The sequence below is a fragment of the Dendropsophus ebraccatus genome, chromosome 14 (genome assembly GCF_027789765.1).
Source record: "Dendropsophus ebraccatus isolate aDenEbr1 chromosome 14, aDenEbr1.pat, whole genome shotgun sequence".
Lineage (NCBI taxonomy): Eukaryota > Metazoa > Chordata > Amphibia > Anura > Hylidae > Dendropsophus > Dendropsophus ebraccatus.
Genome location: NC_091467.1, coordinates 31,907,361 through 31,927,214, shown reverse-complemented (window position 1 = coordinate 31,927,214; position 19,854 = coordinate 31,907,361). Strand labels below are relative to the sequence as shown.

General features: G+C 43.3%; 1 protein-coding gene across 5 annotated transcripts in view; it reads left to right on the top strand.

The window, feature by feature from the left end:
• The window catches only part of TANC2 (tetratricopeptide repeat, ankyrin repeat and coiled-coil containing 2), a 355,778-nt gene that overhangs the window by 320,293 nt on the left and 15,631 nt on the right, over positions 1-19,854 (top strand). For all 5 annotated transcript variants that reach the window (XM_069953551.1, XM_069953549.1, XM_069953550.1 and 2 more), the window contains 14 exons: positions 2,725-2,979; positions 3,762-3,887; positions 5,462-5,743; positions 6,485-6,612; positions 6,841-7,072; positions 8,180-8,346; positions 8,572-9,179; positions 11,782-11,890; positions 14,726-14,848; positions 16,173-16,409; positions 16,910-17,095; positions 17,493-17,586; positions 17,979-18,112; positions 18,198-18,321. In XM_069953551.1, coding sequence (XP_069809652.1) covers positions 2,725-2,979; positions 3,762-3,887; positions 5,462-5,743; positions 6,485-6,612; positions 6,841-7,072; positions 8,180-8,346; positions 8,572-9,179; positions 11,782-11,890; positions 14,726-14,848; positions 16,173-16,409; positions 16,910-17,095; positions 17,493-17,586; positions 17,979-18,112; positions 18,198-18,321 — 2,805 coding nt within the window. The remainder of the gene's footprint in view (positions 1-2,724; positions 2,980-3,761; positions 3,888-5,461; positions 5,744-6,484; positions 6,613-6,840; positions 7,073-8,179; positions 8,347-8,571; positions 9,180-11,781; positions 11,891-14,725; positions 14,849-16,172; positions 16,410-16,909; positions 17,096-17,492; positions 17,587-17,978; positions 18,113-18,197; positions 18,322-19,854) is intronic.

The window sequence follows — 19,854 nt, the reverse complement described above, 5'->3', positions numbered from 1 at the left end:
TGTCATCGGGATACATTAGATGATGTCAGAGGGGGGATATTAGCGGCGTGCACTGGTTTGGGGTAATATCAAGGTGTATCATTAGAATTGTCAGAGGGAAGCATCCGTGAATTAGAATGATGTCAAAGGGGTGCACTGGATTAACCACTTAACGACCATGGGCATACATTTACGCCCCTGCTGCCTGGGCCTTAACGCAGGAGGGCGTAAATGTACACCTTGCCAGGGTCCCAGGCTATGGAGCTGAGCTCGCTTCATAGCCAGTGAGGATCGGCTGCTATCTGCTGCCAGGCCCTTACCCACAATGGCAGGCTGCCCCGATTGCGCGGCTGCCCGTCATTAACCCCTTAAACGCTGCGATCGCACCACGACCACGGCGTTTAAGTGTAAGTGACCGGAGTATCTCCTGTCACACTTACCGATCGGGAGTCCCACATAGTGTCTGCGGGGGTCCCGATCGCACTGACTGACTGCCGGAGGTCTGCTGCTTACCTCCGTGCAGTCCGATCTTCTGATAGAGTCTGCCACGGGCCACAGGCAGGCTCTATCAGAAGATGGCACTGATTACACTGATCCCTGCTAGGCTATCTAATGTATTAATATAAAAGGTTTTAAAAAGTGCACCATAGCCCCTCCCCCAATAAAAGTGAAAATACCCCCCCTTCCGATTTTATACATAAAACACATAAAAATTTAAAGTTAATTAACTTATAATATACCGTAGCATGCGTAATTGTCCGATCTATTAAAATAAAACAATATTTCCTGCACGGTTAACGGCGTGAACAAAAAGCAGTAAAAAAACGCAGAGATTGCTTTTTATTTTATTACATTCTATGTATAAAAAAATGAATAAAAAGCGATCAATGCGTTTCATCTAGAAAAAAATTTTACTAATAAAAACTAGAGTACATGGCGCAAAAAACGATGCCCCTTACAACCCCATAGGTGAAAAAAATAATAGAAGCAATATAAGAGTCACAAAAGGGCCATTTTAAATATACTGATTTGCAAAAAAAAGTTTTACTGCTAATAAAAATAGTAAAATGTTAGAAAACCTAGTAAATACGCATATCGCTGTGTTCAGACTGATCTATAAAATAAAGAAAAAAATGTCAGTTTTACCGTAAATTGCATTACATAAACATGAAACTCGCCCAAAATTTGCGGAATCGCATTTTTTGACGCAAAAATTATCAATTATATTTTGGGGGTTCCGTCATTCATTTTATGGCAGATTGAAAGATGCCATTACAAAGTACATGGAAAAAAAATGCCCTGTAGATGGAAAAATATAAGAGTTGTGGGTCGTAGACAGCGAGGAGGAAAAAATGCAAAAGTGACAATTGGCCGGTCCTTAAGGGGTTAAACAATGCAGTGAATTAGAATAACGTTAGACTTGGCCACTGGGTGAGGCTGATTTAAGTTGGTTTCATTAGGGATAATCATTCCTGGGTTAGGCCTCATTCACATTTTGTTTCAGGGCTTTCCCGTAACACATTGGTATACTGTCAAAAAAGGTATTGCATTTACAACGGGCCTGTCAATCAACCCCGCAGAGCAAGTTATGGCCCTGTATTAGCCCTGATGCCTAATTCACAGGGATCGCTATACCCCATGCATAAGAATAAAAGTTTGTTTTCCAGGATATAAAGTTACAGAAGAAGACACACTATAGATGGTAGGGGAGCGTTTTAGGACATCTGTTAGGCACGTGTGGTGATTGGTTCTCTTTAAGGCCCATTTGCATGGTGTGGAATACATTTGAACATCTTAATAACAGAGGCCTGACATAGAAACAGAGACCCGGAATGTGTTGTGAATGGGGACTTAGAAGGGTGCGTTGGATTACAATCATGTCAGAAGGCTGCGTTGGATTGCAATGATGTCGGAAAGGTGCGTTGGATTACAATGATGTCGGAAGGGTGCGTTGGATTACAATGATGTCGGAAGGGTGCGTTGGATTACAATGATGTCGGAAGGGTGCGTTGGATTACAATGATGTCAGACGGGGTTGTTAGTGTACAGAAATGTAGTTGATGAATCATATCTGGATTTTTAGAGGGTTGCTTTGTATTAGGATAAAGTCAGAGGGGTGGATATATTGCAGAATTGTGCAGTAGTAGTGGGATGTCAGTACTGTACTCCCTCTGCGCCTCTCCCGTCAGGAGAAGGTTAGAGGGACGTGCTCATGATGCCTTTATTAGCTTTGCTTTATATACTGACGTACGCAGTGTGTCCGTGGTTTGTGTGTATAATGTCTGTGCCTCAGTTTGCTGTCCTTTACTGCACACAGACTGTTATTTCAGCCGGGAAGCTGCCTTCAGATGCCATCGATCTGCCTCTCCACCTCCTGCTGCCGGTGTGGAGGGGGAGAGGAATGACAATATTCCCTTCTCAGCTTCATGTTGCCGAGTGGGATCGAAGATTATGAATCGATATGTCAGATTCCGCAATGGCCCATTATTTTCTTTAGTAAATTTGTCAATGATAAGAACCCAGACATGAAAGCCATGCGCATTGCTGTGTGCCTTACATATTAGCTTTTTATTTCCATCCGCAGGGTTCCCAATGGATTGTGCTGTGCTACCAACCTGCAGTGCAGGTATAACAGTTATACTACAGGGACAGAGGCTGCATAGGATGAGGAGCAACGTACGGTCAAAATAACAATGCGTGTGAAATCTTAATGCGATAACACTGACTCTCTCTACTTACCTGCAGCCACCCTGACCAGCTACTCGGAGAACGTGGACCGTTCCAAGTATGGTGCAGACAGCAACAAGGAACTTGGCTCTCGAGGGTGTGTTAAGCAGAGCCAGAAGTCAATGGATTCAAGTCTTTATCGGTTGGATGAGAATATAATGGCCTCCACTTTCAGCTTAAATAAAATCCCTGAGAGGGGACTGGACACTGGACTCTCCCAATCCGTGCAGTCCATCCCACTCTACCTCATGCCCCGCCCCAACTCCGTCGCAGGTGAGGAAACAGCGTTCGTCGCTCTGCGGCGAGCTTCTTTTTTTGTATACAGTTCAAAGTTGAATGGGGTAACGCCGTTCTGGCAAGTCACTGTGTATGTGCCTCGAATGTTAATGCTGCTTACTTTCCGTGGGTGTGAGGGGGAGTAAGAGAAAGATACAGGACTGCAGAAGGTGGGAGGGAAGTGAAGCAAGCACAAATGAACCATTACTGTTAATTATTCTGCTGTCCCCTTTGGCAGGAAAAAGGTTAATAAAGATACACAAATCTCTTGAATGTTTTGTTCCTGAGAAATTGCTTGGTCCTGGATACTCTTTATAAATGGGAACTGAGTTTGCAGCTTAGCAAGGGGAATGCGGCAGTGCAGATGGATGGGACGAGCGTTAATGTTCTGCAATGCCATTGACATACAGTGACACAGCCTTATTAAGGGACTCTCCTACCCCAGACTATGAATTGTACTAGTGAAGTGCATCTCATGTGCATCATCATCATATAATAACATTTCTTCTTGAGACTACACATTTTACATGATAGGATCATGGCTGTTCCATCTTTCCAAATACTGCTACAGTTTAAGGACCTGCCAGTCTGTGTATTCTTACTATTTCTTAGTGTCCAACCACATTCATCTTCAGCTAGTCATATAAGTCTGTGAAGTCTTGCACAAGGCTGTATGAGATCTATCATAGATTTGCCCATATGTCACTTGTTCCTTTCTTTTTAACCCTGTGCCTACCACTTCCTCTTTCCTTCCATTTCCTTTCCTTTCACACCTACAGCTACTAGTTCTGCACACCTGGAGGACCTTGCATACCTGGACGAGCAAAGACATACACCCCTGCGGACCTCCTTACGAATGCCACGACAGACCCTTGCTGGACCACGCACTCCACAAGATCTCCGAGGTCAGTGTATGATTGATGTGACATTTTATCCTTTTATTAAAGGGATTTTTCACTTTGTCTGTTAAGGAATCCTTCCAAACACTAAGGATTGTCCAAGTCAGAGGATTATCTGTGTACAGGACAGGATAGGTCCTTCAGAGAGAGAGACACTCTAAGTAAATGCTCTCTATTCGGACTAAGAGATGAGGATCCTGAATAGAGGCGCTTTTAACTATTAAAGGTGTTATCTGGCATTAGAAGAAACACAACTACATTCTTGTGTGGTATTAAATTTTAGCTCCATTCACTTCAATGGAACTGAACTGCAAAACCACACCCAAACTGAGGACAAGAGAGGTGCTGTTCCTGGAAGAAAGTGACCACTGCTTTTTATCCTTTTTTCAGTGATTCCCCACGTCGAGAATCACTGAAAAAAGGATGCTGGCGTGCAGCCGATGGCCCCACTGACTTGAATGGGCAGGACAGAGTCATTTTGTGACTACGTTCTGTTCATTTGCCGGACGTATATTTCTTTTGTGCGGGACTCAAAGAGTGGAAGACCCCGCTTTTGAGTCCCGCACAAAAGTATACATTCTTTTTTCATTGATTCCCGATGTGTAGCCTGACGTGAGGCTTAAAACGTGATGTGAACATAGCCTGAGCCTATATTGATATATGACTATATATATACATATACAGATGTAGCCAGGCTAAACATGAGTAGTAGCCAGGGTTAACTTGATCCCTGACGAAGCAATTGTGTCAGGGAGCTATGTTAAGTCAATTAGAAAGTTGAGTTAAATGCGTTACTGTGATCAAGTTAACCCTGGATACTACTCATATTAAAGGCCCTATTCCACGGAACGATTATTGGCCGCTACGGACGATAATCGTCCCGTGGAATAGAGTGTAATGATCAGCTGACATCGTTCATGTCGGCTGATCATTGCAGTCGCTTGTTTTTCAACATGTTGAAAAACAAGCGACTGATACAGCAACGATCTTCTGCCGTCGCTCCGTTAAATAGGAGCGTCGGCAGCAGACGCTGCTATATCCTATGGGCTGCCCGGACGATCAGCGATCACCCGGGCAGCCCCCCCGCCGCCCCTTCCGCTCGCTGCCGCCGCGTTGAATAGCGGCGGCAGCGAGCGGGGAACGAGGAGCAAACGAGCGCTCTCAGCTGAGAGCGCTCGTTTGCTCCTCTAGACGGCCCGTGGAATAGGGCCATAAGCCTGGCTACATCTGTATATATGACAATAGTGCCTTTAGGCTATGTTCCCACAGAGTATTTTTGCACAGTATTTTGCTACCAAAGCCAGGGGTGGATTGAAAACACAGGCTGTGTTCACTCACTGTTAATATTTAGTGGATGGCCGTCATTTAAATAACAGTGATTAGTGATTATTTGCCATTATATGACGGCCATCCACTCAATTTTAACAATGTGTGAACATAGCCTTTATGAGTTTTCAATCCACTTATGGTTTTGGTTGCCAAATACTGAGCAAAATATGGAGCAAAAATACTGTGTGGGAACATAGCCTTAAAGTGAATCAGGTGATAATAAAGCTGACTTTTCTTTTTCTCTTTTACAGTCCGCTTTGCTCCCTACCGGCCGCCAGACATTTCCTTGAAACCACTGCTGTTTGAGGTGCCGAGTATCACCACAGATGCCACATTTGTTGGCCGAGATTGGCTCTTCCATGAGATAGATGCACAACTGCAGAGTCAGGATGAAAGTGTGAATCGGGGTGTAGTGATCTGTGGCAATATTGGATTTGGGAAAACTGCTATAATATCTCGGCTGGTATCTCTTAGCTGTCATGGGACTCGCTTGAGGCAGCTCACGTCTGACAGCCCCCATGCATCACCAAAGCGTGAGTTACTGTTAAGTGTTATCCGTGTTGTCTTGTTTATATATATACCTGCATATTTTCATCCATCTTTCATCTTTTTTTTTCCCTCTGAATTTTTTGGGCAGTCAACTAGACCAAAGACCTGAAGATTTAGAGTAGAGATGAATTGGCAAGATACCCTACCACTAACCAAGACAACCTCTGTGAATTGGCCAGTATTTTTAGCCAAAGCTCCTGAGTGGACCAGATACGAACTATAATGGAGAGTTTTTTTCTGTGTTTTCGACCCATATTTGGTTGTGGCTAAAATTACTGACCAAAATACCAAGTGTGAAACCAAGACTACACACTTCTGCACTGATGCAGTAACAGTCTGCACAGTCGCTAGAAAGCCATTTATAAGCGATTATTGTATCAGTGGTGGAACAGTGATGAATCTTCCCATCCGTGAGAAAAACACTCAGTCATCATTTGCTTCCATAATCGAAGGATGGATGACATTATAGGCAACACTACAACTGATATTAATCAAATACAGCATTGTACAGTAGGAACTGGATGAACGTGCAAAAGCAAGTCTGCACAAGTACCTTCAGAAAAGTTATTGGATTGACTTAAAGTTTTGAAATTATTTCTTGTGTCCAATTGAAACCAGTCTTTTTTTACAGATGTATGTAGAAGGGGTCATGCTTAGTGGGGTCCTTACACTGTGAAGACTATTCTACCTAGCTATTCATCATTCTTCTCTCTCCTCTTGCACAGATTCAGAGGCTAATCGTGAATTGGCACAGACAGGACAGACTCATTCTGGTATCTCTAGTGGTAGCTGCCCCGGAACTCCTGAAATGCGGAGAAGACAAGAAGAAGCTATGCGGAGGATAGCAGCACAGGTAGGTCACAGGCTGAATGTGATAATCTATGAAGCTCCTAGAACAAAGAGAAGAGATGATTTCATCACTTAAAATGATAATTGGGGACTGAGGCGTTTGGGTGCATAGAGTTAGAGAACTGAAAAATTCTGATTAAGTCACAGCAGTGAAATATTACTTTAGTCACTCAGGACTGATGGACCACAATAATTAACAGTTTTACTATGTTGCTCTGTTTTCCTCCTTTAGGTGGTGGCGTATCACTACTGCCAGGCTGACAATGCATATACCTGCCTAGTGCCTGAATTTGTTCACAATGTGGCTGCTTTGCTGTGCCGTGCCCCCCAACTAGTAGCTTACCGGGAGCAGCTACTACGTGAACCCCATTTGCAGAGTCTGCTTAGCCTAAGATCCTGTGTTCAAGACCCAGCAGCATCATTTCGCAGGGGGGTTCTGGAGCCACTTGAAAATCTATACAAAGGTAAGTGACCTTTCTTCTTGAGCCATAGCAGACCTATTTATTTTATCCAAATTAATCATTTTTTTTTACATGGTGTTAGCCTTATGTAAATATTAAATAGGCTCCTAAAAATGTACACTGGTTCTTAGAAAATCCAGAACATATCGTCATGTCATTCCAAAGTGGCAAATTAATGTGATTTGCTGCTGCACAATTTACTCTGGGATTTAAAAAAAAAAATAAAAAAATCAGTGTATTTCAAATATGCAGCTGCAGATCCACAGCAACAGCTGTAATACACTACAAATGTATGCACGCAATCCCACTGGTAGAATCAGTAGCGTATCCGAACCATGTGCGAGTAGCTTAATACCATTTTCTCTTAGCATATACAATATCTGATAAAGGTTTCCATCAGGAGGATTTCCTGATCCAACCCCTTTGACATATACATCTAACGGATGACACTATATAGACATAATACACGGTTTACGTTTTTTTAATGGATGCCTCGATAAAATAGTGCAGGCTGTTAGGCTATTCCATACAGCTGTTTGGCTAGGCCAAAAGCAAGTCCTATTACACAAAGTGATTATATGCAAAATGAAGTAGATATCTTCCTATGTAATAGAGACAGTGATCAGCTGTTGAGCTAGTGCTAGATCATTGGCTGATCACTCACTTTGAACCTGTCAAAAATACTCTGCCATTGGATGCACATCTCTCCGTGTAATAAAAGTTGTGCTGCTGAATGCTGATAGAAGGAAAGAGATGCATGAACAACCTAGCGATATCCGTACAGCCCTGGTCGCATTAAGAGTGAGCCATGTAATAAGCTCCGCGAGCGGCACTAACAGCTAAGCACTCATATACACCGCGGGTCAGGCCATATAATATGGCTGTTAGTAAGTCACCTGCTAGATGACCTGAAATAGTATACCTAGGAACCATTGTTAGACCCTAGGCTGCTACAGCAGTCCATTGGCACCCTGCAAACACCTCACAGAGAGACTGTGGGATGACAGAGGAGCCCCCTCCCCTGTACTAACCACCTAGATGCCATGGACACTGTGCAGTCTTCATGATTAATGCCATTTTAATGACATATTGTTTTCCTTTTGCATTTAGAGAGAAAGATTCCAGATGAAGATTATATTATCTTAATAGATGGGTTGAATGAAGCAGAGTTCCACAAGCCAGACTACGGTGATACCATTGTGTCCTTCTTAAGCAAGATGATAGGAAAATTCCCCCATTGGTTAAAGCTCATTGTAACAGTGAGGACCACCCTGCAGGTGGGTCAGACGTTTTCCCTTTGTCTCTGTACCCTTCTCTATGTTGCTAAAAGCTTTCACTACTTTTCTCTTTTGTTTGCAGTGATCTTAATAACAGTTTCTTGGGGAACAAGATTATAAATGGGGTTTCACTAGCCTTTTCGTTTTTTTTTTTAAATATATTTTTATATATTTTACATTCTTTTATTAATTGGTAATACAATTATTTTTTTGGTCCACTATCAGGAAATCACCAAGCTGCTTCCCTTTCACCGGATTTTCTTGGATCGACTGGAAGAAAATGAGGCCATAGATCAGGATCTTCAGGCCTACATTTTGCAACGAATACACAGCAGCTCAGAAATCCAGAACAATATCTCACTCAATGGAAAAATGGACAACACCACATTTGGAAAACTTAGTTCCCACCTAAAGACTTTGAGCCAAGGTTCCTACCTATATCTGAAGCTTACATTTGACCTCATAGAGAAGGGCTACTTGGTGCTGAAGAGCTCCAGTTACAAAGTGGTTCCCGTGTCACTGTCTGAGGTATATCTCTTGCAGTGTAACATGCGGTTCCCCACACAATCCTCCTTTGAGAGGGCCCTTCCTCTTCTTAATGTTGCTGTGGCCTCTCTCCACCCATTGACGGATGAGCACATCTTTCAGGCCATCAATGCAGGTAGTGTGGATGGAGGTCTGGAGTGGGAGGACTTTCAACAGCGTATGGAGAACCTTTCCATGTTCTTGATTAAGAGAAGGGATCTGACCCGAATGTTCGTTCACCCGTCCTTTAGAGAATGGTTAATTTGGAGAGAAGATGGAGAGAAAACCAAGTTTCTTTGTGATCCCAGGTGAGGCCTCTTCTGGCAAATATTTAGGAAGTGGAATTGAATGTTTACTTATATGTGTGTGTGTGCATACTAGAATCACATGAGCAATTCCCAACCCTGCAATTGTGGGATACTCCTCAAACTATTTTCCCATCCCAGATAACTCCTACATCCATTTCTATATCAAACATGTTTGGCGAAGGGTGTGTGGAGCAAGGTGGCAGAAAGGTGTTGACTGTTTAGACAAGCATCTCTGAGAGCATGTCAGGGGACGAGCAGTCAGAGACTGCTGGGGCTCTAGAGACTAAACAGGAGTTTTGTTATCTCATACACAGTATTGTGTCTATTGGTCTGGTGGTCAGGTGACTAATTACTAGACCACTGGGATGCTAATAATTGGAGGCTGTTGCTTGGTCTATCTAGTGCCAGCGGAGACCTAAAGGCCCTCTTACACAGGCTGAGTATTGGCAAGGAGCATCACTAGAAACCATAATGAGCTGATAATTGCCCCTTGTAAAATTAATAGCGATTAGCTGACGAGCGGGAGAATGCCCCAACCTCTGCGGATTGCATCTTTTGAGCTAGCCTTAAAATTGTCTACCAGCCACACATCTTACTGTGTAAAAAGTGGGGCGTACACTGAATAACAATGTAGTTCAATGGCCTCACAAATTATACAGCAGTTGTTTGTTTGCGGTCAGCGATATACGAAGATCGGAGCGTCTAACAGGACTCTAATAGTGATCACTCTCACAGGGCTGATTTCTCCTGTAATTTAGGCTGTGATGGAAAAGTATAGTGTGTGTGTGTGTGTGTTTATATATGTGTGTGTATATATATATATATATATATATATATATATATATATATATATATATATATATATATATATATATATATATAATATGCACTGTAAAATAAAATCCTACAATATAGTGCAGTGTGTGTGTATATGTATGCGTGTGTAAATGTATGTGTGTGTGTGTGTATATATGTGTATGTATATATATATATATATATATATATATATATATATATGCACTGTATAATAAAATCCTCCCATATAGTGTAGTGTGTGTGTGTATGTATGTATATATATATATATATATATATATATATATATATATATTTAGAGAGATGCACTGTAAAACAAAGCATAACAATAAAAAAGTAAATAATAAAAAAGCGCATAGAATAAGATACTTCCTCAGTAAAGTAAACAAATAAGGAAACCTGTAATAGGTTAAAGCGAATCTACCACTTGTACATCGCTTTTTTGTTTTTTACAGGAATAGACTTGCGTTGGTGCAGGGATGCCAGCACCACTGTCTATTTCTTTAATTGCCGTTCGGTTCCCATGCACTGCACTGGTCTGTTACTGAGCACCAGCTGGGCATGTAGCACTGGAGGCGGGCCCACCAGCCCCCAGTGTGACAATGTCCCCTCCACTCTGTGACGCGGCTACAGTGCTTTATGACGCGCCGCAAGCGGGAACCAAACAGCGGTTCAAAAAAATAACCATGGCATCGGCATCCCCGCTCCGACGCCGGTCTGTTTATGTAAAAAAATGCTACTACTAGTGGTACATTCGCTTTAAAAAGTATTAGTCATAAATGATTTTTTGGCATTGGGGTAGTGACACAGTAGATAAGGCACCAGCCTAGAACCAAACAGGGAGGCACCGCGGTGGTCCCTGTGGGCTTCTCTTCACCCTTTTTGTTTTGCAACCAGGCTTTGCTTGCTGTTAAGGTTTTCCTAGCTCCAAGACCTGTCACTATTCATTAAAGATAGAAAATGGATTAAACCAGTATAGGTCCAAGGACCAGTCTCACTTTTGCCATATTTATTGCATATTGGTTCACTGGCTATAACTTTTTAATATTTAAGTATTTTTTCTTGATCAATGCAAATTTAATAAGTAAACTTATTGCATTGTCATCCAAGACACCTGTCTTTACATAGCAACCATAAACCTCAAGTTTTGGTGTGATATCTGTAATGTATGCCAGCTTTACATTGGCATCTTAGAGCTGTGAAAAGGAGCTCATTTATATTATAGCACAATGGCCACATGTGACTGCAGTAAGAGTCATAGAGTTCCGTTAGGATTATACATATTATATCTCTGTGCCTCATTTTCTCATTGGTTACTTAACAGATTATTGATTATCGACATTTAATGTAAAGGCAACAATCAGTAGATTTCATCCTCTTTTGGTGATTTCTGGAGCATCTAGTACATGACATGATGAAGAGAGGAGCTGATGCATTGACTGATGTTTGTGTTATAAATACACCAATGCTGAACCACCTTCCCACTATGTATATACACAGCAGAAACTATATATGGCTTAGCACAGCAGGTCACATATTAATGACTGAAAATAAATAATGCTGTAATTAAGGTGAATAGCTAAGACGTTTCCTTCAGCTATAAATGACTCTTTGAATGTGTTACCTGAGTAATCCTGTAGGGTACAAGCCCAGCATAGAAGTGGAGGGTTCAGTGTCTTAATGGAACTCCCTGTTGTGTTAATGGTCTTGCCATCAGCTTGGTGCTTGACTTGTACTGCCATGCTGAGACGCTGATGGATGTAAGTGATAACCTTATGTGTTTCCTCAGGAGCGGACATATCCTGCTGGCCTTCTGGTTCTCTCGTCAGGAGGGGAAGCTGAACAGGCAACAGACCATAGAGCTTGGGCATCACATTCTGAAAGCACATATCTTCAAGGTACAGGACACAGGGTTGTGGTGGGCCAGCGGCCCTGCTTGTTTTTCATAGATTCGATTGCGGCTGCATTTTTTTTCCTATGGCCTGATATAGCCTTACACTATAGCTATCTTCCCATCTCATAGTGATGGCATATTACTAGGGTATAATGCAAAAACAAAAATTGTCAGAACCTCTAAGCAATATGAAATGCACGCTGCCATGGCTGCAACATATATGCAATTGCACACAAATACGGTATTCACATGTCTTACCACTTGCAGAATGCTGCTGGAGTTTTTGTGTGCCACTACTAGGATATACTGTCTCTTTATTACTTTTCTAAAAATTATGGGTGCACGGCCACGCAGACCAGGAATAGCCACTCACCCCAATGATGTTCTCCGTCAGGGCTACAGCCCCTTTCTCAGGATCTGATCCCAGAGGTTGGATAAAGTCATGTTATGAGATGTTATGGGAATACCATTTTAAGCAGTGCCGGACTGAGGTTCTTGGAGCCCAGGACAAGAAAATTTGCCCAATGAAGAACCAGTGAGAAACGACATAGTGACTTGGCTCCATCCTGAATCAATCTGTATCATTGTCCAGTACTACATTGTGAATGACAAGTTTCTAGTTGAACTACAACTCTCAGAATGTCCTGCACTTAAAAAAGCTCTTAGGGTATGCTAGGAGTTGTAGTTTCTGAGAGGACAAACTTTTAATAAATGTCAATAACATAATAAGATGAAGTGAAGGTTGTGTAGCGGATCCTGGTTTTTACAGTCTGTGGGTCACAAACATCCGCCCTGAACATCCATCACAATGTTATTGAACAAATCCAGTTTACCAATACCATTTTTACTAATACCATTAAACATTTATCATCACCACACCCTGACCAGCACGTAGATACCAATGGTACACAGGTTCTGCACACCATATAAATGATTAAACTACAGATACATCCAGTGACTCACGGGTCGGCTCTTCTCTGATCGGAGTCACAAACTTTTGCTTTTCTTCTCCTGTCCACAGGTAGTCTCCACAGAATTTACCAAATATTTTGGCTTCTTGTACATACAATATAGGCATTCTATATGCCCCCTTATAGTAGTTACGCCTATCCGTGCTCCCATAAAGTAGTTAGGTTCCCTCTCTGCTCCCATATAGTAGTTAGGGCCCTCTATGTCCCCCAATGGTAGTTACCCCCCATAGGTAGTATCCTCCATGCCACCCTGTAGTAGGCATTACCCTGTAGATAATCCCTCGGTTAGTTACCCGCCAGTAAGTAGTATGCCCTTGTATTAGGTATCCCCCTGCTAGCCCCCCCATTTGGTAGTATTCCCCATGTTGTAGGCATCCCCCTTTAGGTGATGCCCCTGGTAGCTAAGCCTCTCCCGTGCCTCCCATGGTAAGTTAGCTTCCCACCTCCCTGAAGTTATCACCTCTCTGTAACTAAAAAAACAAAAACATACCTTATTTTCCCATGTATAAGTAAAATTTTTAACCCGAAAAATCTTCTTAGAAGTCGGGGGTCGTATTACATGCCGGGTATGGTCGCCACATATGGTGGGTGAGCTCAAAAATGGCCGCATTCCCACTGTATAGGGCGACCACTATAAAAAAAAAAACAGTTAACTCACCTGGGGCCCGTTCCCGGCGCAGGCAGTGTGACGTGCTCTCCTGAGCAGCCAAGCATCTCATTTGAGAAGCTCGGCTGCCGGGAGAGCTTCGGGAGAATGACAGAGGCTCTGGAAGTCCCCGAAGCCTCTGTCATTCTCCCGAAGCTCTCCCGGCAGCCGGGCGTCTCTGAGCTTCTCCGATGAGACGCTCGGCTGCATGGGAGAGCTTTGGGGATAGTCACACTCCCTGTGCCTGGAACGGGCCAGGAGATGCGCGGAGGTGAGTTAACAGTGTGGGTTTTTTTTTTATAATTTACCTGCAGTTAACCCCTGCCTGACAGCAGCAGGGCTGCGGTAAGGCAGGGGTTAACATTTTCCGTCATATAAGGCAAACCCCTGAAACTTCTTAAAAGTCAGGGGTCGTCTTATACGCCAGAAAATACGGTACTCACCCAGCTGAAGCAGTCCACAGTCATCTCATCTCCTTTCCACTCTGTAAACGCACAAGTGACAAGTGAAGAGTAGGAGAGAGCAGTTTCTTGTGAATGGAGGCGCAATGCTGCCCGCGGCCACAAGAGTGATTGGCAGGGTGGGGAGCCAATGGCTCCTCTCTCCAGGATTTCTATTAAAGGGAAAAAAACGGACATGTATGTATGCAGAAATGATGTTTAAGTCTATGAGAGGGAAAATGCCACTGTTTGCTTTAAAAAAAAAAAAAAAAAAGGCCACAGTCCTTGCTGTAATTTTGTAAAACTGCAAATGGGCAGAAAAAACACAAACCTCGAAAAGTCATGTGGGTATTGCATTTCACGTTTCCCTGTTGACTCTCAGACAACATCTGGCTTATGGCAGTATTGGTGTTTCTTTGGAAAAAATCCAAAGAAACACCAATGTGCAAAATCTGCAGAGCCCCCTGCAATGCCTGCATATTTTTACTTTCCTATTAAAGTGAATGGGAAAATCAGCAATAAATCTGCAACGGATGCAACATTTTCTGCATAAAAATTCAGTAGCATTTTTGGGAGAAGAGAGGTTCCGGGCTTGCTGTGGTTGACTGCAATACACCACAGTGGCTTATCTCCCTAGTTCATTTGGAAATCCTCTTGAGAATCAGAATCCTGAATGTTATGTTGCCGAAGTACAATATGTGTGCTATTTCTAAGAATACAAAGCCTTTTTATATGCTATTTTATATTTTCATTACACAGCCCTTTTTATTCTGTCTTCAAAGGGTCTCAGTAAAAAGGTCGGTGTCTCCTCATCGATTTTACAAGCACTGTGGATATCGTACAGCACAGATGGCCTTTCCATGGCACTGGCATCTCTAAGAAACCTCTACACTCCCAACATCAAAGTAAGCTCAACCAGCCCACAGGAACAATCACTGGAAACTATTATTTTACAGTCATTACTTGTTGTGTTGAGACCTGCAACAATTCTCATATGTCATGCTATGGCTTTTTATTGTAAATGAAAATGAGAAACTCTGGTAGAAGAGACCTTTACACAATACAAATGGTTAGGAGGAGAATTCTATTAAGAGGGTGGTTAGGGACTATTGATGCCAATACTGAGTCATTACCATAAACTGAGATTAGATGGCTTGATAGCTATCCATACTAACTAGCAATCCATACGTAATCATGATGGGCTTGGCTAATGATGTGCATGTTTGCGAAAATAGGCCACTTATCTGCAGAGAAGTCCAACATGCTTGATCCTTCCTGGGTAAGGTCAGCACAGGCCCTTAGGGCTGAATAAAGTGAGGTAGCCTAGGATCCAACAGGGGATTGTCCTTTGTTAGGGGATACCTAAACTGTATAGTGTCTGCCCACATCTGTGTGTTATCTGACTGTACCCTTTACACAGTTTTGGACATTATTTTGGTTTTAAAGGGTAAATAAAGGTTATGGGTAGTGATGAATGAATTTACATTACAAACTAACCGAACCGCTTTGTTTGCACGGCGGTCTGCTTATATGCCGGCTGCCTTTGTCTCTGTGCCATTCTCTACTGCATGGGTGCCTGGAAAAGCTGGATCCATTCCTGGGAAACTGCTTTCCTTGGACTGGATCCAGCTTTTTAAGGCACCCAGGGTGGAGAGGCAGGAAGCAGCACAGAGGTCAATGGCAGCCAGTGCATAAACCGACTTTCGATTCGCGATTCGCTTTGTTTGTAATGTAAGTTCGCTCATCTATAGTTATGGGGTTTTATTTGGCTATTCTTTATAAAGTTTTGTCTATCATGTCTTGTGATGGTTTACTGGTTTCCACAATTTATGATTTCATATGGAGACGTATAGATAGGTCTGATTCCATATTATTCTGACGTTAAACATTAGCATGTCTACTCAGATGCCATATTGCTGAGGTTTTCTTCCCTAGAAACATTACTAGACTATCTCAGTAATACGGTGTTGAGTTGAGGCACCGTATATAGAGGCGTATGGATTGCCCAGTTGCATGCTACCATAGAGGTTGTGTGCAGACAGCCCTGCTATATACAGTCAAAGTTGTGGCGCATATACTTAAAAAACACAATCACAGACATAGAAAAGAGAAAAGGGCTCAGGGAGGACCTGGGGTATGTTTTATTGCTAAACAAGTTTTCTGTGAAGTTGGAGAAGCTTCTTTTAGTTTGCCTTGTGCCTTCACACCCATATATTTATTCTCCTGCAGGTGAGCCGCCTTTTGATCATGGGTGGAGCCAATGTAAACTACCGCACTGAAGTGCTGAACAACGCCCCTATCCTGTGTGTTCAGGCCCATCTAGGATACACTGAGATGGTGGCACTGCTTCTAGAGTTTTCAGTCAATGTGGATGCCAGTTCGGAGAGTGGCATGACCCCTCTAGCCTATGCTGCAGCCTCAGGTCATCTGACAATTGTCATGTTACTGTGTAAGAGGAGAGCTAAGGTGAGTATAAGTGTTGCTCCCCAATAATGGGTTTTCCAAGTTAACAGTTGGGATGGTAAATATATCAGTAACCGTCCACTTTAAACCTCAGTTTTAGATGTGTTTTGCATAAATCCCCTCCCCCTATAACTCAATACCTGTCCTACAACTGTAATGAGGCAGAAGGGTGATTACTGCTTCCAGGAGTTAATCAGATGGTTGGTTTTATTTCTGTACTGCTGTATTATATGAGCCCCCCACATAATCCTCTACTGCTAGCGAGGTCATAATGGGAGTTGGAGGGTTTATACACAGCACAGACGTCGTCTTCTCTCCCCCGCATGTCCCAGTGCCTGGGAACCTGCCCAAACCTGCAGGTTACCTACTGACAGATTACTGGCTGCAAGACAAGGTGACAACAGGGGAGAGAACAGGGAAACACAATAGCATTAGACCACTAGATCATATTCTCAGTGCTGGTGCTCAAATAAACCTGAAGCCTTACTTTGCTGTATTTATAGGTGGATCTCCTGGATAAGAATGGACAGTGTGCGCTAGTCCATGCTGCTCTGCGGGGCCACCTGGAGGTGGTAAAATATCTGATCCAGTGTGACTGGACAATGGCCGGACAACAACCCGGAGTCCTGAAGAAAAGTCAAGCCATACAACAAGCGCTGATAGCAGCTGCCAGCATGGGATATTCTGAGGTGAGAGAAAACGTGACAAAACATTGGTTATTACAAAGCCAGGAAGGGTTTACATTGCGTGTCTATTGTCTGGTATATCCACCAAGGGTGTGCAGAAAAAGCAAAGACTGAAATAATAATCAGGCCTGTACAAGACCCATCCCGCTGCTTGCTCATGGCGGGAGATAGAGCATTGCATTCAGTACCAGAAGTAGACACACCAGACTTATTTCCACCTCCTGAGATCCTAATAGCTGAACAATTGAAAACAAGACGGAACGTTTCTTGTACTGTGTCTCTACAAATCTATAGCGACATCTCCTGCTAAACTTAAAGGAACGTTGTTCCTGTGCACAGATTCTCTTGCTTCATGAGATAATGAAATGTCCAGTAAATCACAGACAGCTTTTTTTTCTAGATTGTCTCCTATCTTCTGGACCTACCAGAAAAAGATGAGGAGGAGGAACAGAGGGCCCAGATTAATAGCTTTGATGGGCTGTGGGGAGAGACAGGTAAGTGACGTGAAGATCGGATTAGCCACGCTGCGGAGAAAGAGACAAATAGGCTGCAAATCATGTTGACATATAATGCCACCTCTTATGTGTCTAAGGCCAGGTTCACACCGTGTTTTCTCTCTCCGTCACAGGCATCTGTGGAGGTCACTTCCTGCTGGTATACGCTAATTTAATAGAACTCAGTAGCTCACTCTGCTGCGCTGTTAAATTAGCATATATGATTTTAGCAGAGTTACTAGGTGGCTGTTTGGGCCATTGAAGTGGGGCCTCATTGCTGTCCACCCTAGTATGCATTGGTTCGAACCTGGCCTAACTACAGTTCTCAATCCATTTCTGTGTACATTTATCTCAATCTCTGTCTTTTCTGACTTCACATCCTCCCTTTTCAGCTTTAACAGCTGCCGCAGGTCGTGGCAAGCTTGATGTTTGCCGCCTACTTCTTGAACAAGGAGCAGCTGTATCCCAACCCAACCGGAGAGGCGTTGTTCCAATATTTAGTGCTGTGCGACAGGGGCACTGGCAGGTAATTATAGGACTCTAGTACCGGCATTGTGCTTACTGATAAAAGAGCAGAGAGGAGAGGATAGACAATCTTTTTACTTTTACAGATTGTGGACTTGCTGCTTACACACGGTGCAGATGTAAACATGGCAGATAAGCAGGGCCGGACTCCATTAATGACCGCAGCATCAGAGGGGCATGTAGCCACTGTGGAGTTTCTGCTGGCACAAGGTTGGTGTTGTATATAGAATTAATATAGACAACAATTACAGCACCCTGGTTTAAAGGGATTTTCCAGGATAATTAGGTCAATTAATTAGATGTATCATCAGTGTCTGAAAACTTTTAAAATCAAACAGGTTGATTGAAAACTGGTGTGTGTATAATTAAAAAAAAAAAAATTTGTCTTCCCTTCGTTAAAGGTGATATTGTGATACTCTGTCACTTCTGTGATAACTGAGTATTGGGTGTTTTTGTACAGGTGTGATGGAGGTACCTGCTTTGGCCAATTTACTGTCCCTGTGGTCAGTAACCTCCGGGAGTGTTGAGGGTCACTTGGGCACTTGCCACAGTAACCTGGAGTGGTAGCAGACCCATCCGGGTAGTTGGTACCGCCACTAACAAAACAGGGAGATAAGCCAAGTGTGAAGTGGTGTGTGCGGATGCAGACAGATTTTGCAGTGCGTTTAGTCCAAAATAGAACACTTTACAGAGTAAGACTTGAGTTTAACAGTACACGTGATACAGTAGTGCAAATCTTGGCACGAAAACGTTGTGGCTGAGGTAGAACCAGTGCCTGTAGAAATAGGTGCTTTGTAGAGAGAAGGAAGAGCAGATTTCTTGCCAGAGAAGGCCCTGCGCAATGTAGTGAATGTGCTCTTCCGGAACAGGTCTAGAGGTAGACATAAGATACTCCTACTCACAGAGACCAGTAATGGCTCTGAACCGCCTTATGCCCCCTAGTTGTGAGATACCTGTCCTAGGTGGGTAATGCGAGCCCCAGTTATCGGTCATCTGGGTGTAGCAGGTTGCCGAGACCTCCTAGTTGTCCTGCCCTGCACAGTAGAATACTTAGACCTTTTCCTGGTAGCTTTGTCCTACTGGGGTCAGTTCTTCTAGTTTCAGGAGACTGCCCTGCACTGTTTAGAGAGGTTCCTGGCGTGTGCTAGGGTTATCCTAGGTGGCAATTCTAACCCAAGTTGAACTTAGCACTGCATAGTTGCTGTAACTGTTTGCATAAAGAAAGTCTCTTGCGGCGTCTTGGGTCCCTGTCAGGGGTCCAGGCCAAAGCCAGGCCCTGGCTTAACTTCTGCAGAAACTAGATCTGTTTGTGTCCTCTCACTCTGAATACTTAGTAAGAACTGAACCCATTTCCTCCACCAAGGTAACTCCTCCTCCAGTGGCTAATCTAAATCCTCCTATGAGGGGTGGGGCTGAGTGTGTGTAAGAGAGAGGATAAAAGAGATAGGTTAGAAGAAAGAGCACCTGTGACTGGTCACCACACATAGTACAAAACAGTTAACCCTTGGCTTCAGCTGTGCATAGGACAGTGATGGCTAATCTTGACACTCCAGCTGTTGCAAAACTACAGTTCCCACCATGCCTGAACAACCAAAGATATGGCTTTGGCTGCCCAGGCATTATGGGAGTTGTAGTTTTGCAACAGCTGGAGTTTCAAGGTTAGCCATCACTGGCATAGGAGAAACAAAACCAGTGGTGACACCTAGTGGGGAAACACAGTTCTACATCTCCCACATGTGAATC